Source organism: Chanos chanos, chromosome 6 (genome assembly GCF_902362185.1).
Source record: "Chanos chanos chromosome 6, fChaCha1.1, whole genome shotgun sequence".
NCBI lineage: Eukaryota > Metazoa > Chordata > Actinopteri > Gonorynchiformes > Chanidae > Chanos > Chanos chanos.
Window position 1 is genome coordinate 33,712,592 of NC_044500.1, and position 24,005 is coordinate 33,736,596.

General features: G+C 41.9%; 1 protein-coding gene across 1 annotated transcript in view; it reads right to left on the minus strand.

Moving 5' to 3' along the window:
• trim62.1 (tripartite motif containing 62, tandem duplicate 1) overlaps nt 1-23,732 on the minus strand; it is a 29,859-nt gene extending 6,127 nt beyond the window's left edge. Inside the window, exons 1-3 of the mRNA XM_030777796.1 lie at nt 23,697-23,732; nt 22,401-22,980; nt 2,943-3,038 (exon numbers count right to left, since the gene is read on the minus strand). Of these exons, the coding sequence (XP_030633656.1) occupies nt 2,943-3,038; nt 22,401-22,814 (510 nt within the window). The 5' untranslated portion in view covers nt 22,815-22,980; nt 23,697-23,732. The remainder of the gene's footprint in view (nt 1-2,942; nt 3,039-22,400; nt 22,981-23,696) is intronic.
• Between the last annotated feature and the right edge of the window lie 273 nt (nt 23,733-24,005).

The window sequence follows — 24,005 nt, forward strand, 5'->3', positions numbered from 1 at the left end:
ACTGCAACGTGTCTCTCCACTGATTAAAACAAGGTGTCAAGATTAAAGAGCTGTTCAATAAACCAATTTGCTTGTTGGAATTTCATTGTCATTCGGGGAGACAGAGACAGAGAGAGGAGCATGGCTGCAGGGAGAATGGGATGAGAGAGAGACATGCAATGAATCAGTAATGCACACACTGGGCAGAGAGGCTGTTTGTTAACTGCCTCAGAGGGCTCTCTTTCGATTTCCAACTTTTTAAAGGTCTGAGCCTTGGAAACACAATCCCATTAGACAGCCTTCTTTTCTCCCCTTTTCACCCCAATTTGGACTGTCCAGTTACCCATGATCTCAAAAGTGTCCCCCAACACAGCCCACAACCCAGTCGGTAAGTGTCATGCAGCTGGGTGTCACTTCTGCACTGTTGGCGCCTTAGCTGGGTGCAACTCTCGGACAGTAATAATTCTGAGAACAGTGTTATCTGAATGTTTGCAGACTGACAGAGCAACTGCTGATTTAATAACTCCTGGCCCTGTGCAGTGGACTGTATAAGAGATTTTACAAGGGCGCCTACAGGAGGATCATCAGCCTGGACTCTGAGCCTCGAAAAAAAAGGGTCTATTAACCTACATATGAAAATGTGCTAGTTTACTTAAAAAAATCAGTATACAGGATAGAGAGCTGTATGGGAATATAGAGGACAGTGATCAATGGGTATGAGGACAAAATTAAAAATATTCCTGTGGGGAAAATGGGGATCAGGGTGGGCTTTATGGTATTCTCATAGGAACAGTAATGAAATGTATATTAACAACTCAGCAACATTAATGGAAGGGCACCTTTAAATCACATTTGGTATTCAAATCAGTTCTTTCATAAGCTACACTGGCAGTAAATCTGATCAAACAATCATGGAGATGCTTAAGGCGGACATCTAGTAACTCATTTGTCAGAAAAAGTGATCATCTGGTGTTTGAGTAGGACAGTGCCAAAAACGATGTCTGGAAAGAATTTATTTTGAACAAAGTTGACGGACATGCTGTCCCATATGTAAAATGCATAAATGAATAATTATTAAAATGTGTAAAAAAAAATGTATATATTTCACCTTTCGGGCACAGTTGTGAAACATGTTACTGCATGTACTGATATGATTCTTAGAGTGCTTATAAAAACAATCAGAGGAAAAAAAAATTATAGGATGGAAAAGGGGTTACATTTTTTTGTAAAGGGACAGGGTGGAGATATGTGGGGGGTGGGGTGGGGCGTTGTAGGGGTGTGTGGGCATGAGGTCAGGATGATGTCAGTGTTGTCAGGGAAAGTCAGGGATGGGGACAGAATTTTGATGGAGTGGCATCAGAACCTCACTGTGGATTTGTGCTATGTTGTTCAAGTGGGAATACAATAAAATGTGCTTCAAGGAATATTACAATGTGTCATCATAGATCACGTTACCTATAAAATTCTAAATCCAACAGATGACTGGTAAATTCTGTTGTGTGACTGAGCCAATCGAATGTGGTTTTAAAACTAAAATGAAATGAACCCACCCTGAAGACTGACAGCTCTGATATGGACACGTTCCCAGAGCATCTCTACTTTTCCTATTTGCAACCATGATTTGGCAAAATCAAAAGGACAACATTACAGCACTGACTGTGCGATCAAGAACCATATTACAGCACAGATTATTCAATAGCTTCTTCCTGCTCCCTTGGGATTACAGTCCCTAAAAACATTTCAATGTGATGACTGTAAAAATGAAAACCTACAAAAATTCGTGGAGCTGAAGTACCATTTTGTAATTAAATTGCTATTTCATCATTCACTTGTTGACATTAAAAGTGGTTTCCTGTCATGCGTGTGGGCGTAATTTCAAAGCGTGTGATTGGTGGGCTGGATTTTGCCTACTAGTGGCCAACGCAAAAATAGAATCCAGTCTAACCAGAGGAAATGTCCCCAGACTGCCCTGTTCTTGGTGACCTCTTTTTTGCTTGTTTGTATTAAATGAGTTCTCTTTTTAAGGGAGGGTGTTCTAGCAGTTTCAATGAACTATGAACAGATACACCCTAACCTCGGTGTACTAGAGGTGTCTCACCTTTAGCTACAGGGGCCCTACCACGGTCTCAGTGATCTATATGGGTGTCTTGTCTTAGTGAGCCACAGGTAGGTTATTCTTGTTTCAGTGAACTACAGAAGTCTTACCTTGGTCTCAATGAACCACAGGGATGTTTCCTTGATGTTAGTGAGCTACATGGGTGTTAAGGGGTTACATTGCTCTTGACAAGCAACAGGGATGTTACCTTGGTCTCAAGGAGCTACAGGGATGTTACCTTGGTCTCGGCGAGCGACAGGGATGTTACCTTGGTCTCGGCGAGCGACAGGGATGTTACCTTGGTCTCGGCGAGCGACAGGGATGTTACCTTGGTCTCGGCGAGCGACAGGGATGTTACCTTGGTCTCAAGGAGCTACAGGGATGTTACCTTGGTCTCGGCGAGCGACAGGGATGTTACCTTGGTCTCAAGGAGCTACAGGGATATTACCTTGGTCTCGGTGAGCGACAGGGATGTTACCTTGGTCTCGGCGAGCGACAGGGATATTACCTTGGTCTCGGCGAGCTACAGGGATGTTACCTTGGTCTCAGCGACCTACAGGGATGTTACCTTGGTCTCAGCGACCTACAGGGATGTTACCTTGGTCTCGGCGAGCGACAGGGATGTTACCTTGGTCTCAAGGAGCTACAGGGATGTTACCTTGGTCTCGGCGAGCGACAGGGATGTTACCTTGGTCTCAAGGAGCTACAGGGATATTACCTTGGTCTCGGTGAGCGACAGGGATGTTACCTTGGTCTCGGCGAGCGACAGGGATATTACCTTGGTCTCGGCGAGCTACAGGGATGTTACCTTGGTCTCAGCGACCTACAGGGATGTTACCTTGGTCTCAGCGACCTACAGGGATGTTACCTTGGTCTCAGCGAGCTGTCTCTGAAGCAGTTGCAAGGCCTCAGTGTGACCCCTCTCACTCTCCTGTAGAGTCGCCAGTTGCTCCTTCATCTCCCTCTGTAACAAAACACACAAATAATATAAAAACATAAAAAAATATCCATTCACAATAAAATGGCATGTATGCATCATTTAGTTTGTTTCTTCAGGTTTATTACTGTGCTTCTAAATCTAAAATGCCACTTTCTTCATACAAAACCTCCCAACAATAACAATATATATATACACACACACACACACACACACACACACACACAAAGTAGCGATAAAGGTGATAACAGTGCTACTTACATACAACACCATCTAGTCATGTTTTTTATTTAAATTGAATTTGATCTTATTTTATTCTACTACAGGTGGTACTACTCGTGTTTCAGAAAATTCCTTACACCTGGGTCTGGAAAAGCAAAAATCCTGTGAATAAAAATGAGTCTCCTGATAGGTCTCCGCTGGGAAAAGCGGACCTTTGCAGTACAAGACTTGGCAGAATCAGGACAAACAGGCCACCTCTGTGTGCCCAGAGGCAGAATGGGGACAGCTGAGGAGTCTGGGCTTGTCACGACACAACCCACACAAAGACCCCCCCCCACACACACACACACTTAAAATGACCACGTCTGACATAAAAGAATAACAACAACTAAATTAATACAAGAGTTTGGCGGAACGTAATTTATGAATGGATGCCCTTCAGACGGCTATTGTCTTCAAACAAATTCCTAATATTCCATCAAAACACTTAATCCACAGAAATGAACAGCTGTGCATCAAGCACAGAAAGAGGATAGAGATACTTGGGAATGACCTACAAATTACTCGATAATAAAGTAAAACGATGTTTAAAATCGCCTTAGCTGTTTTGCTCTCTGATGGGTTAGCAGAGATCCAATGCAAAACGCAGAGCCACAAAAATGGTTGTTGCACAGACTAATGCAAGATGAGACTTATTTCAGCTTTCACCCTTTCAAGGACAAGGACTGTTGAAAACAATACCCCATTACTCAGAGAGAATGTGGTTATACATTTTAATGAGAGGAATGCACTGGAATCAAGATTTCTCCTACAGAGCTCCACAGCTTTGCTCTGATCTCTCAAAGAGGAAGTAAAAGTATGTCCATGCAGTCAGCGGGGGGGGGCAAGTGCCAATATGCTCATCTCTATTCTTCATTAAACATAAGAGCTTTCTGAAGAGCCAAAGATGGGTCTAAGTCTCAGACTGGCAGTGCTGCTGAGGAGAAGAGATGAGCAGGCAGCTCAAGTCCAAATGTAGAGCTGGTCTACATAATGAAAGACAGCAGGCGAGCATGTTTGGGTTCCTCTCCCAGCCCCAGTGCTCAGGTATAGTCTGTGAAGAGAGGTTTGTTTTCTCATTACTGAAGTTCCCCAGAGCATGTGCTGGCTGAGTCTTCAGCCTCCCCGGCAATGATGAATACTGCACTAATTCAGCCTATTTATTTATTCTGACTTACCATCTGCAGAACAGCACAGACAAGTACCCAAATAAGATTTTGACTATAGTTGCCAATAGGTACGGTAACTTCAAGATAAACAAACCACAACCCCACCCACCTAAAATTCACCTAATCCCAGGCATTCAGCAGGCCTTTCATTTGGAATATATGGTGTTGCAAGATGTCAACAACCTTAATTTAGAACACATTCAAAACTACAACAGCATATTTTAATGTACAAGCAATCTGTCCTAAACTATGTTTTCATGAAACAATTCGTTAATATATGACAAAACTGTTTTTGAACACAACCATGACTTCTATCCTAGCTGCTGATAAATATCACTTATTTTACTTTATGTCAGACCTGCATTTTGACATGATTTTTTGGGGTCACTTGATGTGTGTGTGTGTGTGTGTGTGTGTGTGTGTGTGCGCGTGTCTCAACTCTGTTAATGATTCTGGTCTTGGCATTTTTCAGTAAGCCAAGTTCGTTAAAACACGTGTAAAAGGTACATGCAGTGGTGATCCTTTTCCATGGGGAAACAAACAGGGGAAAAACAGACAGTTGCCTGCATGAAGACACAGAGGAATTTCCCTTTTAAGTTGACTGGTCTTATTTCTTTGAATGAGTGAAAGAAAGACATTATCTTACATTTGTGGGGGTGTTTTTTGTCCTACTTGACAATTTATGTATGTTTTTTTGATGAGTTTACCAGACAAAAACTAGTAACCGCTAGCTAATGGAAAGCAAGGCCCTGAGTGTTTACTTTAGCAAGGGCATTTTGGCATAACCTTCCCTGAGCCGCTGTCATAATTCTGTCAAACTGAAAGAATGATGGTCAAATACGCAGCTGCAAACTGAGTGCCTTAGCTGACTCAGTTCTGCTTCCCTCTGACTACTGAGTAAATCACAGATAAAGGGCCTCACGAATCTGCCACCAGCATTCCTTATCACAACCCTGCAAAGTCCACAAATGACACTTCAGGTGAACCAGTAAGAAATGGCAATATAGCTGCAAGCAGCAATGCCGGGGCCAAGCAGCTCATAGGCACGACGTAGACAAGCAATCAGAACGAGTCCATCACAGTGCGGGCAGGCTGACCCCCACTCTTAGAGCCTTAGCAGACGCCAAGAAAATCTACATAGCACTCCCATGGCCTGCCACAGAAAATCAGAGGAAAAAAAAGGATAATACCAAGATTGCTATAGAACAAAATACAACACAGAGGGTTCATAATTTCTCAACTAGAGTCCTTTAATGTGATAACTCACAAGAAGTTTGGCTGAAATATCGGCTTTTTGTCTTGGAGTTAAGGGTATCTTAATACATTTTTACATGTTTGCCTGCTATAGTGCCACCATGTGGCCAAATTTTATGAAACTCGGTGGGGACTGAGTACTCCCCAAGTCAATGTGCTATATCAAGTTTGGCATCAATCCAACGAAGCCTTGCTGAGATAAGCCCACTTCCTCTTCAGAGTCATCGCCATCAAAATTCATTGGACGACAGTGGCAATACTGTTTGGCGTAGCAAGATTCTTTATGGCACTTTGGCTCAGGTCCCTCTCTAGATGAAACATACCATATTTGGTGGTGATTGGATCAATGGCCTAGGACTAGTTCGCAAAAGTAGGTTTTTCGAAAAATTCAAAATGGTGGACAATCCAATGTGGCAGATTTTCAAGAAATGGATCCATTCTCTTCAGCATGACCCACAAAGGTCACCACTCCAGGTCAAAAGGTTCAAAAGTTATAAGCAAAAATATATTGTGGAGTTTGGGCTGTTGGTGGCGCTAGAGCCAATGATGGAATGACACCAAATTTGGTGACTGGATACCTTTTACTGTGCTCTATGAGGGTGCCAAATTTCATCATGATCCATGAAGGGCTTCTATGGTCTCCCATTGAAAATGACTTATTCCAAGATGGCTGACAAACAAAATGGCTGACGGCTAGGGCTCATAGTATTCTATTTAGGGCTTAATACTGTGATGATGCACAAGACGTTTGGCTGAAATATCTGCTTTTGTCTAGGAGTTATGGGTATTTGAATACATTTTTTTATGTTTATGTGCTATGGCGCCACCATGTGGCCAAATGTCATGAAACTAGGTGGGGACCCAGTATTCATCATGTCAATGAATTGCACCAAGTTTTGCACCAATCTATGCAAGCACTGACGCCAATGGGTGCATTCGACTCGCCATGACCCAAGGATTCAGGGAAAAAAAGATCACGACTCTAGGTCAAGCGGTTCAAAAGCTATGAGAAAATATGTACCAAAAAAGTACTTTGATTTTTGGCCTGTTGGTGGGGCTACAGGGATGGACGGATTGACCCCAAATTTGGTGCCTGGATACCTTGGATTGTCTTCTACCAATGTGCCAAATTTCACAAAAATCTACCAAGGGGTTCTAGGGGCTCCCAGAGACCCGCATGTGACGAAGTATAATAATAATAGTGGAACTTACTAACAATTACAATAGGGTTCCAGCAGCTTCGCTGCTTGGTCCCTAAATATATGTTATCTGGCAAGCAATGTGAGTTTCAGGTATGGAAACAGCAAGTCTTTCTATTTGACTGGGTTTAGAGTTCAGTCTCGCAGAGATAAGGGGAAGTTGTGTTGCTAAGGTTCAGCATTAACTCCTATAGCAGCAATGTTCAGTGCTGATATAAGGGTTAAAACATCAAACCTCAAAGATAACAATCTGTTAGGGTGGAAAAGGGACTAATATGACGACTTCAGAGGTTCTGAAGAACAGATTGAAATCTCTCACTAGTGCTTGCTCTGTCTGTGGGCAGGGCTTTCGTCATGATGATATGGGAGTTTTTTTTTTCCCCTTCAGATAAGGAGATTTTGGCAGTTACATGAGGTTTAAGTAGAGCCTAATACAATTGGCAGTATGATGTTAGACATGGTTAAATGTAGGCTGGAAGTCAATATATCTTCCATCTAATAAGGTCAGACAAAGTTTGCAAAGTTTTCATGTCTTATACAATGAGCAGCATATCTCCTACGTCCTGATTAACGTGTCAAAAATACAGCCAATCAACAAGATAGGACAAGTGTGTACGACTCAAGTTCATTTTTCTGTTTCTTCATTCCTAACATCTTAAAACATGAAATGAAGGCATGCAAAAACCTATTGCACTGGATCTGACAAATGCCTTTGGAATGTGGCTCTGTTTCTCAAGAAATGAAACTTGAAAGCTTGAAATAGACTATACTTTCATAATTGTTCCAAAAAGTAGTAATCTTGACTGAAAATCTATTAAAGAGATGTTGGACGGCATCGATTGTTGGTGTTGATGATGATGATGATGGAAAATGTTGCTCAGACACTGCTCCAGAACTACCCAACAGAAAAGGCCATGTCATAAGATCTACATTTTTTTCCAAAAACAATGCAGTGATCAACGTGACCTGTAGACAGGGGCATAGTCCTAGAAAAGACTATTTTTTATCACAACAGAAATGTTTCACCATTTATTAGTATTTACCTAGTCCTTTAAGGGAGTGTACCGGAACCATGAAGACCATGAAAATGCAACCCACACACAACAAAGCCACCAGAAACTTTCTATAACCTTTGAAGCTGTGTTGACAGTTCTCCGCTTATTGAGAGTACAGAGAACTTATCAATTTATCTAACCATGGTGGTTTTCCAGTGTTTGGTAAATCACTTTGTGTTATTTGTACTACAACTTTAGGTTTTTGTTTCCTTTGTTTTAGCAGTTAACCCTCTATAAACAAATGCTAAATGATTCCAAATGAAGGTATATTCTGTCAAGTCCTGAACTAAATCAATAATCACCTGAGCTAGCCTTTCCTCTTCATCAAAAGTCAAACATCTCTTCACTAAACGTCAGTCTTTAGTTCCAAAGAGAGTAAATTATTCACTACTAATGGAAAGGATTTTGGTGTTGTCTGAAATACAAGAGTGGCAACCATGGAATCATGCTATTTAACCTTGACCTAGCCTAGACTTTCAAAGAGAGGAGTACAGGCTCGTTGTGTTCTGTCTGAGTTAAAACAAGCTGTATGACTAATGTGTTTTATATTTGGCTTGGCTGTTAAAACACTTAAAAAGTTCAACAACAGGAAGTAACAAATGCTCTCTCAGATGAGCTTAACTAATTTTGTGCAACACACAGTTGTTTGTGTTCAAAATGTTCTTTTTTTTTTTTTTTATCTTGTGTGAGCAATGGCTGCGTAAGCAACCTGTGGTCCCTATGGACAGAGCCAGAGCACACTCAAGCTTACACCTGCTGATGTCTCTGCGCTGCACTGACCAAAAGGCCACACATTGCAGAGGACGAAAAACGCCAACATGTCATTCATTTTTCAACAGTCTGCAAATCGAGGATATGAAGAGGAACAATGCTGTGTCAGGATCAAAGCATCCCCCCAAAACAATCATACTGTGCTCAAGTCGTGCCTCTAATACTAAAAACTGTGCCTCTCCTTGATTTAGAACTGTGGAAAGCAGGGTCTGATCACTGCAGTCCAAGCACGTCATCTCCGCCACAGCACACTGAGAGAGCCAGCAGCTGCAGACGACGCTGTTCAAAACTCTGGGGCGGGGTGAGGGGTGGCTAAGCAAACATCTATAGTTTGCAGGAGGCAATGCGTCCTGGACGCACTAGGGCTTCTTTAAAGACATACTGCAGACTGTGAGGCATGATGGAAAACACACTCTGCTCACGGGCTAGGCTGCAATGCTAGCATGCAGCGCAAGTGGTAAATGAGAGGGATACTAGTGTAGAGGTCAATCAATGTCAGGGACAGAGATGAGCTCTGCTGTATGGTGGACTGCAGCAATGAACAGATTTTTAGCCATCACACTGTCTTAATCTTTCCTCCTGTCGGTCTCCCCTCTGACTCCAACTCAAAATAACACACAGTGAGGAAAATGGATGCCTCATAACGCCTTAATTGATAGATATCAGAGACCGGGCAGTAGTGATGTGCAGGTCCACCTGTAACCTGCGGGTTAACCCAAGGTTGGGCAGGTTCAGGTAAGCTTACTAGAAAATATCAGGGGTTGGGTCAAAAAGTGACTAAGTTATAAATAACTTACAGAAACATTGTGTGCAATAGGCTTTCCGTTATAGGCTCTCTGAATTACTTGCAATAGGCTAGGCTGTGATTACCAACCTTCAACCTTCCACCTCTTCCCCTCTCTGTCACTCTCTCTCTAACACATGCACGCATCAGAGGGTGCAGGTCCTCGGATGCCCTGGCAATCAATCAATAATCTGCATTACTGAACTGTAAAGCAACCTACATCTATCACAGAACTCTCTGTACCCAGACTATAATTTATAATGCATTAAGCAAGGCCATAATTTGTAATTACAGCCTGGCCTAATAGCTTATCAGCAGGTTTACCATCAATTTGTAATTGTGGTTTTGTTCAATGCATGAATTTTAGAGCGTTGATAATAGGCTTCACCTATGAGTTTTTTTCGTAAGTGGTATCCATAGCTTTTGTTTAGATTATACACCCCCAGAATGCTTTTTTTTGTGGTCGGAAAGAAGAGGCTACCACTGACGATATGACCGGTAAGCCAACAAGGTAAGTTAGGGAGAGATTCGGGCAGGTTGTCCTGTCCAATGACATCATTACAGACTACCTTATCTGCCTGAGTTTTGAGGCAATGTACAAATATGACGGCCATAAGACAGGTACATCAAACTTGAATTGGCATTCATGTTTGGGTGCGTCAAAAGCGCATCGAAATAGGTTAAATCCTGGAATTGTGGACACCATTCGTTTTCTACACAGTGCAGTCAAACACTAGGCTAAAAAAGACAGTATAGATCCACACATCTAGGCAACTATTTTGTTAAAGTTTATCATTAAGATGTGAAGGATGCATCATTTGTGTGAGTGTGAGTGTGCGTGAGAGAGAAAAAAAAAAAAAGAGAGAGAGAGAGAGAGAGAGAGAGAGAGAGAGAGAGATCATGTCTTTGATGAAAGGTTACTTGTTTTGCTGCTATTCAACAATACAGACCACCGTTTGGAACAATTTGTCTGTTTATTTAGGAGCCTACATCCAGAAACTATTAGGGTAAGATATAATTGGCTATCCCTTGCAATCTATGTATTATGCTATCGTTTGGGCAAACAACCCAAAAATGAAATAGTATAACACTGCTCACACTGCTGTAGCCTACAGTAGCTCATGCAAAACCTTGTTGTCTACACGGGTGTCTGTCCTTTTTGAAACGTACACTAAATAAGAAAACCTTCTCTTACTCTATGATATGGATGCCATCGCTATACAGTCTCAAGTTGGCGATTTGCGGATCAGGTCGGGTTCGGGTTGTTGATCAATGCATATTTTTGTGGGCTGGGCAGTGCGGATTGGTCGGGTGGGTGCAGGTATTAAAAAACCCTGACCCGCACATCACTACTGGGCAGATTAGAGGAGTAGCCCACAGGAGAGGCTGGCAGCTAGTGCAAAGTGGTCAGGATTATCTGTGGCCTAATAAGATTAACTCCTGACAATGGAGCCCAAACTACAAACAGCCATGTCACAGAACAGAGCACAAAAACTAGAAACAGATTATTAACCTTCATATTAGAAACAATAAAAGGCTTTGTGGCAAATTGAGGCTAATACCCAATTACTACATCACACTGGATAGGCTTAGTGCTGGAAAAAAATATCTGCAACCTGACAGTCATCTGTAGCAAACAGAGATCATTTAGGTCTGATCTTTTTCATTTTTGAATAGCAAAACTGTAGAACCTGTAAGGGTTTATGAAGTACCCGGCACTACTGATAAAAAGCAAAGTGACAGTAATAAAGTAAAAGCATCCTCCAAAAATCTTTGTTCCAACCAAAATTTAGGTAAGACACTTAGACTTATGTGGTCTTTATAAACACAAAAAGTGCCTGAGGACTCTCCACAGTCAAAGACCCAGAGTTTAGAGAAAATGCACAATAAGGCTGGGGGGATTTCTCCAGAGGTTAGAATGTAGGGCGAGTTATGTAAATGATGGATGTAGGGAGTTTCTCCTCCTAGAGTGAGCTGGAACACAATATGTAAAGCGACTCCGCCCATCGATATGAAAAACACCTTCCATCTGGAGCACGAGAGAAAGGGCAGGTAAAATCCACATCTCTCAAGTCCCAAGAAAGCCTCTGTATTTGGTGTTTTGAAATGAATTTAGTCTTTTCAAAAAATACTGAAACAGAGGAGAAAGGGCTGCTTGATGAAAAGGGGGAATTAACAAAAACACCCAGGAATCCAGCAGGGAGCCTGGCCTTGTTAACAAATACAACGATCCTGACATGACACACTATGAGGAAATCCTTGTTATTTTGGCAGATGAGAAGAGATTCTGGGGTGTTGGCAGATACTGCAAGGACACCCTGCTGCCTCTGCATAATGCTTCCAAACGACCTGCCAGCCCATGCAGACTTACCAGGACAAATAGATATGAGAGCTCTTCACAGTTTAAACTGGTACTGTAAAGGTCAAAAGGGACCACAGCAATGTGATAGATGATTCTTTTGCTGCCCTAATGTTTCAGGTTTGACTACCAACAAACAGCCCTCTACTAAGTGAGTGGTACACTCAGTCAAGGCACTGTCTAAAAGTGTAGGGGTGTATCCATCATGGTTCAAATCCCTGATGAAGCTGACTGTGACCAGTAGACTTGGGTAGGTGAGTCAACAAGAGACTGTTTCCTACCCTTCTTTGCTCTGTGAGGATAACTGTCAGTCCGGCTCCAACATAATTGTGCTTGGAGTCAAGCAAATAATGTTTTCCAAGTGTCTTATAGTGCTTGGTGATAGAACCTCACAGTGTATGTAATAATAGAGGAAGTAGGGCTGCTGCAGCATAGAAATTTCCTTACCTTGAAAAAAAAAAAAAAAGAAAAAAAAAAAAAAAAGAGAAATTTCTTTACCGCAGTATCCGAAGAATGCCAACCTTGTGGTTTGCAGTAATACCGCAACCCCTCCTGTTTAATTACTCGTTCATTCGACTTTACTTGTCCCTTACTATGTCGAAATAATCGACATTTGACGGCATTCTATTCACCCGCTGTTGTTGGTAAAAACAAAGAGGCTGTAAGCAAAGCATCTACTGCCACTTACCTCCTTGTATGGCTCCATTTTGGCAAAGTTGCAAGAAAAGAAACACTTCGCGTGTTTTCACTTCTCGCATGTTGTTTCATGAGTACAGGGATAAAATACTCTGTCGGGGATCCCTCCCAGATGACAGATCTTGTAAATTGTGAACCCTTGTCTGTGCTCAGTTGTGTGATGTGTGCAGCACAATATCGACAAGACATCAGAATGTTGTGTAATTTGAGCGGTTCTGCGATTTTAGAATGCGGCATCTTTCAAATTGGCTGTATCCCCCTTGTCATTGGGTTCAAACCCAAAATGTGGATGACACATTTGGCTTTGCAACAAGAAACATCATTTCTACTGTTTTAACGCTTTCAAAAGATAAAAATCCATTGACTGAGTTCAAGTCCATCACCTAGGCTAATTGTACTAGTTTATTCATGGCGTGCCTTTCAAACACCAAATAAAATGCTAAATCTTTGGATGATTAACTTAAAACTAAAGAAATAGTTATTACACACATTTAAAAAGAATTTTACGTAAGTTGTGTTACGTATTGTAATTAATAAACATGGGCATAGACAGGGGTTATCATACACTGAGTGTTTTCCTTCACAACATTGTTTGTTGATAGTTGCAGTTGCTTACTGGTTTTCAACACCAGACTTGCAAACCGCTTATCCTCAGTGTCAGTCCTCTCGATTAATTTGATTGGTTAGTCGACCAGAGGGTTATAATGAGGTGATGTGCTGGCTTGCTAGTGTATGCTCAGTGCAGAGGTATGGGCGTTTTAGAATAGTTTTCTTGTTCTCGTGTGGAGAGATTAAAAAAAAAAAAACAAACAACAACAACAACAAAAAAATGTGTGTACTGTGGACATGATCCTTCTCAAAGCTGATGAGTTTTCAAAAATATGCAAATACGTGTAGACAAAGCCACAGACCACGCCAAGAGCTACATGAGGATGTCAGCACTCTCAGATGAGGGGATAAAAAAAAAAAAAAAAAGGCTGTTATGATGGTAATGGTGGTGACGGGCTCAACACCGCGGCACACCTCCTAATACTGTAGTACGGCGGTGATGCGGTTATTGTTGCAGCCCTAAGAAGAAGAAGAACACACTGAGAAGTGAAATGCAGCCCCTGCATTTAACCCATGCTACCACCAGTGAGCACACACACACACTGGAGTAGTGAGACACACACCACGAGCCAGGAGCAGCACGCAGCCACCGGCACCTGGGAACCAACTCCAGGTCTTTTTGCCAGGGCCTTGGTCAAGGTCACCGACAGGACTACTAATCCTAGTATGCATGTCTTTGTGGTGGGAGGAAACTGCAGCACCCGGAAGAAACCCACGCAAACACGTGGAGAACATGCAACCCACGCACACACGGGGAGAACATGCAAACTCCACAGAGAAAAGGACCTGGGACGGCTGGGATTTGAGACAACAGTGCTGACCACTGAACCACCGTGAAGCCACACTGCGAATAAATGAATATGATGAATCTCATTAAATTGAGGAGGCCCTGACCACCTCTACTAAGGTGATTAATACAACAGGCATTCCACAAAACAGGGGAAACTCCCATCACTTAGCCTGACAAGTGGTTCTCGATTAAATTCAACTTGGCAACACAGCGACATGCAGGAGCACGCGTAGACAGGCAGTGGGCAACATTTAACAGCCAAACTCGATGATGGTGACAAAAGAAAAAAAGGCTAGCATTTCATTATGTGCCTGTGAGAGGAGCAACGAGCAAGAGGCAGTGACATGAACATGCTGCTGTTGTTGCTGCACATACAGGACATTCACATGCACATTCACCCGCAAAGGTGAAAAGAGGCTAGCAGCAGATCAAACACCAGGTAAAGCAGCAGACAGAGGATTTATTGAGTAGAAAAGCAGAAGGACATCTAAAGGATGTCTGAAGAGATCCAGTAGATTGGAAAACAGTGGAAGAGCAGGAGCAACTCCAGTGTCCAGCAGACTGCAAGTATAGGCAGAGTGGCCCTCCCCCCCACCCCCCCAACTGAGAAACAGCATTCAATGTAAAAATCTATGCAGAGTAACATAAACCTGAATCTAAAAATATCCATTTCTGACAGATTAAAGCAAAAAAATCTAACATAAAACCATGTCATCTTAAAAAAGCTTCTTAGGATTAAATAAAACCCCTGATACCCAGCATGTTGTTCAGTTAAAATCAAGTAGCATAAAAGGCACAGCGATTTCCATGCACATAATTTTGTTGCAGGTGTAAACAATTCTAGAAGTCATTATATGCTTTGTCTACACAACTCACAGGCGAGTTTCTCTCTGTCACTTTGATGTGTGAGTGAATGAAAGGCAACGGAACTGATACAGTTATAAAGTGCATGCATACACACAAATGGAAATGCTCAGAGATTATGACCCATAGATGAAGAGTTAACAGATCTGCTTATGCTTTCTTGACTGCCCTGGATGCAGCTGCACAGTGCACTGTCTCTTTGCGGCTAGCCGTTTAATCACTTGCCAGTGTTTCCACTTTATCTGACCTACTAAAACGGACATGCCTAACAGCAAGAACTCATTCAGACAGCCAGTCACCCATACACATGTAAAAGTGCACTTCGGTAACATAGATTCTCGTAGACTCAAACCTCCCCTTTTGTCAAACCGCTTTCAAGTGTCCCCTCCCTGTCAAGTCATCTAATCAGCTCTGTTCTCCAGTGGAAAGAACATACCTCAACAGTTTCAGTATGAGAGGGTTTGGGCTTGGGAAGAACAACAAATGAAACAAAATGAAAAGTGAAATAGGTCAGGGCCAAATGTTGTCCATTTTCTCACAGCAAGATCCTGACTAATGCAGTGATCCTCATAAAAAGTCAAAGAAGACACCACCTATGTTTGTATATGAGAAGAGTGAAGAGCGTCCCCTCTGTGTCCACATTCATTTTATGCGGCCCGTCCTTTTGGGTGTTTACATCAGACTCAAACTGTCACAGATCTCAAATTCCAATCTTGGCAGGCTAGCCTTTAAGAATCCAGGAGGATCTGATTTTAAGTATTATTTAGAAACCTATGTTAAAATGGTATAAACAGAATTACAAAGACTCTACGTGCTTCAACATTAACACTGCTATTGAAAGTCAATGACTTAAGTAATTTACAAAAGTGAGTAACTTGTCAAAACTTCTGCAGCATAAGCAAACCTTAATGGTTCAAAATCTACATGACGCTCCCTACCCAGTTCAAGTGAGCTATTATTTCAGCCTATTTGCCATAGAACAGGACATCAACAGAAAAGTGTGGTTCTAAGTATCATAAAAGGCGAGTGAGCGCTTTTGAAATATCTTCCAGCCAAAGTATTTTCAGTACGCAGACATTGTAAGTGGCTGATATCAAGACCTATCTGCTAACATAACAGAATATGTCAGAGCTGGAAACTGAAAAAGCAAGAAGAGTGCAGTCTGAGCGAATGCTCTCACGCAACAAAGATCTCCCACGCACAGGGTCATGTTTACAGCGAGGTGAAAAAGAATTGCTTGGGAGGGCACAAGAGTGGGTTTCCACTTAAATAATTCACATTGGATAAATCATTGCGATTTGAGAGTGGAAATAAGCTGAGCTTTCTGATGGAGGGGCCAAGGGTAGCAGAGCCTCCTTGGTGTCGTGGTGTTGCGGAGGGGGCAACAAGGGAAAAGATGAAAAACACAGGCATAGACCTGATCCTTCAGCTCCTGCTGGGTCGTCTGCCGGTTATAGCTTATTCTCCCTATGGCCCAGCAACCGGACAGCCAACCTCGAAGAAGACAGTCTGTACAGAGCATGAATACGTGACTGTGGGAAGGCGACGGCTTATTACTTTGTTCTGAGGAAACTTGAAGTAAAAGTTGTGTGGTGGAGGGAGCAACAGTCCGCCGGATGGTCCTAATGAAGACTCCCATCAATGACACGTCTAATTGAATCATCCGGAGCTAATCACAAGTCCCTGTCCTCTGCACGGGGGAATTAAAGGAGATTACATCCCAGTCTTGGAATCGCCTCAGAACAATGGTCAGTAATCTGGGCTAATTCCACACCTAATTAAGAGTTAGTAGCTCCCAGACCCATGGGTACAGCTGCAGGGGGGTCTACAGCTGTCATCATCCTCAGCAGCTAAAGGCATCCAGTGAGTGAGCATTTGAGACAGAATGTTCAATGGGAACTCTGCTCAATTTGAAAGTCCGAACTAGACCAAGCTGATTAAAAGGATTTGGCTTTTAAAAACGACACACATTTTATAATCACAACTTCTTGCTGTCTATGAGTCTCAGTACTATTAAGACTGCAATCTGAGTGATTAAAAAAATATGCAACTGCTCTGTCGATTTTAATGAAACGTGAGGCAGTCTGTATGACTCACACTCTGCTTTCAGCCTGAGCTACATTCCATCTGATGTACTTTTTTTGCATAGAGATTCAAACTCACCTATGAGAAAAGGACTTGATTCAAATGAGCTCTCAGCATTCTGGATGAACACTGTCAGATGGGCTAATTGTCAGCACACAAATTCTTGGTTGACTTGCAATGACCTGTCAAACACTGGGGCTCAGTATGAGATCGTGTCTGAAGTCTTAGCCTAAGTTTTCAAAGACCACTTCCACTTTCTCGTCCTGAGATGACACGTAAATCCTCTTCCTCAGTGTCAACACTAAAGCTCTGAGAGTCCGCTGACAACTTGCTCCACTGGAAGTGAAGCACAGCCTGGATAAGATAGGGTATCCAAGTGAAACTTACCCGGAGAAGTGCAGTTATATAACAGCTTTTATTTCAGAACAAATGCACACACCTACAAGATTACCTTTCTGCTTTGTCAATTTTTAATTAAGGCATGCATGTAATAAATGTGGTGAATCTGCAAAGGCATATTCTTTCATTTACAAAAAGCTAATATGGAATGGAACTAAATTATGAGTTCAAAGTGAACGTCCAGATACATAAAAAAAGAAAAAAATTAATCATCATCTGTTTTGTTAAGCGCATGGATTATATACATACATCAATCAGTAGTACAAACTGAAAGGCTCTCATTTCTGATGGAGCAATTAAAATGAATTGAAAATCAGTTGGGTAAACCCTGTGAAATATGGGGACCGGCTGCTTTTATGTGAGGACAGGCAGAGATTGATGAGCCCGCAGTAAAAACTCACTGACAACCATCTTGTCCCAGACAGAGCAGATGAACAAACATGAGAGAGAAAAATAAATGACGTACACACAATATGCGCTCCTCTTATCATTCTTGACTGTTTCAGCTCTCATTTTACTTGAAACACTAATAAGGAGGACTGTTGTGATTTCTCCACAGAACTCTGTACCTAAATGAGTACTAGCACAGTCTGTGTTGCTTTATGTAAGGTTGCAGTCAGGTCCAGAAACACTTATTGCCTGAGTAAACATACAAGGAAAACAACTGCCAACACGTATTAAAATGAAAAGTCTCTAATTTGCCTAATATAACGTGACCATTTTGCCTTTACCTACGGCTACGTTTGTCTCCTCAAGTCCCCTGCCATCACCTGCTACACACTCATTTGTTCGCATACCTAAGAGCAACACGAGGCTCCTGAGACCAGCTCAGGCTCAAAAGAAAACTTAACAGCCCAGCAATTTGACATTTAATAAAAAATCTGTAGGGAATAAGGGGAAGATTAAGTGGAGAAGGGAGGAGGGAAGTTGGGGGAAAAAAAGAAAAAAAAATAAGGGAGAAGAGGGGGAGCGAGGCACGCTGAGGGAGAGATGCTCGCCATGGGTGTCCTTGAAACCGTCTGACTCAGTACTGCGGTACTGGCTCACAGCAGCCAGGGCCGCTCAGGGAGACTGGACGGCGAGCGAGAGACGGCAGACTGCCACGCAGCGCTCAGAGAGCCGACAGCTCGGGCTAATGTACTGCAGCACCACTAAACCCCAACATAACGCAAGGCAGACAGTAACGTAGGAACAGATGAGAAAAAGCAAACAAATAATCATACAGGCCTATTTATCTTCTGACCTTTTCATTTTGGCCTTTCTAACTTTAAAGACTTGCCAAGTATGGGATCCTTCATAAAAGGAGACAAACAACTGAGACTGGTAAAGACTTTCAAGGACAACTCCTTTTATGGAACCCCTCCCTGCGCACCCCCCCCCCCCCCGGCCGAGTCCGTTCATCTACCCCAGAGGTAAAACTAGCCCAAGGCTTTCTGCAAACCATGGTTATCTCCAACGAGTCCGCTGCATGATAATCTCTAGGTTCATATAGAATCAGATAAAGTGCTCTCCAGAGAACTCCAGAGAGCTTCCTTTTTTTTTTTAAGCAGTAGCCTATCTAATGACAAATGGAGCAGAAACTGGTCCCTCAGGCATTTTAGAGTGAGACAGAGGCTATTTTTGATCTGCAATGCTCGTCTTCCACAAAACCTTCTGACAGTTGACATAACTGTTACCAAATCGTTTTTGATGTTCTGTTCAGAGGGGGAAATCAGCACATTTGAAAAACCATACTGATTCATAAACAAGAAAAATGATTGCCTAACTCTGAGAAGCTAGTAAAGCTGTTCTGAATCTGGCAGTTCATGTGGTGACACAGTCTTTGGAACGAACTGTTAGACAGGACATTAAAAAAAAACACAAATATTATTGTTATTGGCTAAAATATTTGCTCTTTTAGCTCATAGCATATGAACGTTCTTTTACGCGAGTACAACATATCAATGACGCTTGAAAAGCTTCGCCAAAATATTTAACATACTGGAAAAAAATTCTTCTCTCAGCATAAAAAAAGACTTAAAATAATGGGAAAAGGCCCTTGCATTCACGAATGAATGAATGTGCTCTAACCACTGTTGCCAGTCAAGATCTACCATGGACGTTCTAGTCAGTCTCCTCTTAAGACTCAAGAGTACATTAGCTTCCCCTGGAATCCCACTGCCTCCTCAGGCAAACACTACAGCTCTGTATAAATCCTCTCCTAACCTGCCTGTTTAGTATACATTAAACACAGAGACAGTAAAACACAGAATGAGCTAAAGGGATACATTAGAAGAATAGCTGTGATGTGATGGAGGTGCAGGTGTGTTGGAGATGTCACTGCAGTGTCTTGTGGAGTCTTGTAATGGGGGGGGGGGGGGGGGGGGGGGTGTTAAACATTAGCAAAACTCACTTAGTGGCACCTCCAACATGCCAAGACTCAAGGGTCAGATGAGCAACATGCGACATTAAGGAGCTTACGCAATCAAACCAGGGAGAGCATGTCTCTCAACAGGCAAAATCCTCATCCCACCGGGTTGTGTGGCCAAGCCAGTGTTGTGCCAACATACAGACTACCAACAGACCAGAGATGCTGTTCACCAGATGGCATGGAACATTCTCTACTGCAAGACTAGCACAAAGCCAAATCAACTCAGCATCCTGGTCTGCAATGCTTATTTCCTCTCGTTTTCTACTTCACCACCATAATGAAGCCGAAAACAATCAAAACTGCCCTCTTTTACTGTCCTAATGATGTACTTTTAAATGTGAGGCTCTTCAGTTTTACCTTTGGAGTGCTCATGCTCATGAAGAATAAAGACAAATATATGCACTAACGTCTCTAGAGAGACAGAAGAGAAGGAAATAAAGGGGGTGGGGCAAAAATGAGAGAAAATCATTGTTTTCCGTTGGACAGAATTCCTAATATCAGTTTCCAGTTTCTGAAAACTAATAATCTGAGATACCGCACTCAAAATCTCCTAAGAATCACTCAGTGTGCATCAGCATTGGCATTAAAGCTGTCACACTCCAAGGGCGACAACATGTTACGTAAACAGCAGAGTTAATCAAGGTATTTCAGCCAAACCATCTGGTGACGGTAGTTTGGTTCAGTGTTATACTTGTTTGGTTTTTTAAAAGTGTGATCAAAAGGTAAATTTTCACACAACAAAATCTATCAAACATTAACTGGTGTGTGTTAAAAGCATTTTCCAATACATCTACAGAGGGGATAGAAAAAACAAATAAACAAACACCAACCTATTTGAGGTCATGAGAATGACCATCAAAAAAAAAAAAAAAAAGACTGATCTTCATAAATGCAGGACAACGACTGTAGGAGACATTTTCACAAGCCAGTCCCTCATCCAAAAACTGACTAGCTGCAGTGTCCCAATGAGTCGATATAATAAGTGCACCAATCGATACATTTGGGCCAGTACGGCTTTGAGTTGGATTACATAAGCATCGCTGCGAATCCACGCAATGCTGCATTTGAATAGTGATTTTCCAAGCAATCTAGCTTTATCAAAAGAGCTCATTATGTTACCCAATACAGCATATTACTATTAAATGACAAGACAAGAACTGAAAAGCTGAAAGACTATACCAAGTCAACTTCTGAAGAAAAGCCCCTAAAATTGTAAGATATGGTGGTGTTCTGTTACTCGAAAGGTCTTTGGCATCAATGAGGCTCACAAATTGGCTATAAACCACAGACTACCCTAACTTACACATTGTCTGATGCCAGGCTTAAAGGCAGAAAAGTCTTAAAAGACGGTGGAATATCACTCAGCAATTGTGAGTCAGACATTTCAGAAGTTCTGTAAATGTCATGAACAAATTTTTATTTTAATTCAACAGAAAGGTTGTTCTGTGCTAACATGGAAATAAAACCTTGCAGCTAACAAAGAATACGTTCACTGTCATCCTAACAAGTGTACAGACATAGGCTGCATTTTAAAGTCTGAGAAGCACAATCAGACCAAAAGATTTGTAGAGGATTAACAGTTTCATTAGCAGAAACTTGGTCCCAGATTTCCCTGGCAAACCATTCCTGTTGAGTAAAATTGCGGGCTTTGGCACTGAAGTGTGCCCAGCTCCTGGGGAATGTTTGTTTCAGAAGAAGGCCCCAAGTGGCAGCTTTTGAGTTCACTAAAGTGATGTAAAACAGCACAGTCTCAAAGCCTCTAGGTCACAAAGCTGTGGAAAGGAAACAAGTGCTCTATAAATCTCCCCCTGGAGAGTGTCTCCGCAGAGACCATCACAAAGCGTCTGACAACTACAGCATGTTGCACTAATTAATTCTCCATCGAGATTACATACATCTGACAGTTTTCACACTTCCAGCATGCATGGAAGGAAAAGAGGGCTTTGTGATCACACAAGGTCTGATGTCAGTGTGCCTTTCATCTGGAGGTAAAACATGACCGTTAAATGGAGTATTTAAGAAGCTGCATACCTGCTTTCAAACACAGGCTTGGAATAATTCAAAATTTCATTTCCATTCAATTCAAGCCTTCATTTGGAAAAAGTGCTTGAGGGTAATCAAGTTACAGACAGACGCAGGGGGGTGACGTGAGACCTCATCATGTGTTAATGAATATGTCTGAGAAAATTACACAATGCTATATCCTCCCAAATTAGGAATACGACACACTGTTCAACATGAGCAAATCTCTCAGGGAAAAAAAAAACCAAACACATGTCAGCAGGACAGTCCGTCAGATAACAGTCATAATACACAAAACATGAGAGTTACCCATTAGCTATCGCTGACATTTCTTATCAAGCCTCTCTTTTGGGTGCTGACCAATCACTATGTCAAATCAACACTTCAGTTAAGATAAAAGTTTGTGTTTGTGCTGGCAACTTTGGCTCTACTGGTGGTGATTCACAAAATGCCAAATAATCAGGAAGTAAAGGATGAAAACAAAATTAGGTAGTTAAAATTAAAGCAAAAAACCAAAACAATTAAAAACACACACACACACACACACACACACACAGGAAATCAAACATCACAATGCATAGGCTAAACTGTCATTAGTCTGCAAATTTATGTTTGTGTTTCATGTACTGCATAAAAGACCATTATACTCAGAGGTAACTGACCTGTATTTCCTCGTAGGCCTCGTCAATGGTGGTCACCTGGTGTTGTTCGTGTAAGGCAGGTTCGTCACAGAAGAAACACACTAGACTCTTATCACTGAGACAGAAGAGCTTCACCTTCTCATGGTCCTTGCAGGGGTAAGAGCTCCTCTGTGCACTGAGGATAGCATCCAATGGAAAAGCGGAGTACCTCTCAACAATATTGGAGAGCTTGAGGCTTGGGGAGAGCAGCGGATCTGTAAAGGTCCTCCGACATTCAGGGCAATCTCGTGTTCCCTGGTGCTCCTGCCTGCTCCAGTGCTCTGTGATACACTTTCTGCAAAAATAATGCTCACAACCGAAACTAACTGGGTCTTGATAGATACTTAGGCAAATTGAACACAGAAGTTCGTCCTTCAGACAACAAGCCATTTGCATGTATGGAGAGATAGGGGCATTAAGTGCCTAGGGAACAGAATCGACCCACAGTATTTTAAAGTACACCTAACGTTAATGACAATTTTAGTACATTAAAACAAGTCTTCATCAGGGACTTCAGTGTAATGTCGTAGGATACGTCAAGGTAATTACTCCGAGGCTCTCTCTAGAAAGAAAAAAATATACGGATATAGTTACCAAACAGAGATCAATTCCTTCGACAGATAGGTGGAAACAAACAAAAGTGTTAGCGAAAGCTATCTTGCAGTTATTACTGAATGAGGTTGGGGTATGGTTGAAACATTTGCCCTTGATCTTACAACAGGAAACAGCAGCGATACTTGAAGTAAATAACATAGACAGCAGGACAAATCTCGTTGTATCATTGTGAATTCTTAAAACTGATACATAATCGCTTTGATAAAGACCGAATATCAAATATATATTCCGCTTTAGATACCGCTGGCTGAGCAGTTCCTCAGGTTAATGTCTTCAACGCTTTTGCTGGCGGACCTGTTCAACTAACCCGGTACTCACAGTAAGACAGTCCTGTTCGCACAATTTTAAACTAAAATAATGTAGTACTCCTACATAATTCCAAACTCTCTTCGTTTCTATTTTTATAAAGTTTCACTTATTTGCGAGTTTGCTATAGCTCGATAGCTAACTAATTAGCTTGCTGGTTGACTGGTTAGCTTAGCTTGACGTATAAACATATTATCCATCTCTCCTTCAAGGCACAGAAAAAAATGTAAATATATTAATCGCTCACAGTGAATTATCCCTACTTCGGCTAAGCTATGAAGGAGACAGGCCCTCTCTAATTGTCCGCAAGAAAGAATGCCTGTCATTAACTTGATAATTTCACTAAACTTCACTTACTGCTTCCACCTGCAGCGGTACACTCCAGCATTTGCAGCCCCTGGTATCCCAATGCTCATGTCTATCCAGGAAGAAATGGAACACAGCAACGGAATAAACCAACTTGGCATACAGAATTCATTAGGGACACGATCCCTCCACTGATCATCTAACAACAAAAAATAACCATAATTTGAAGAATATTTGAATCTCAGTCAAAATAGTTCTAACTCTATATAATTTACATTGAATAAACTAATAAGTATTATCTGAGTGGGATGTTACATCTGAATCAAAATAAAGAACTTTGCCCCCCTCTGATACTATGAT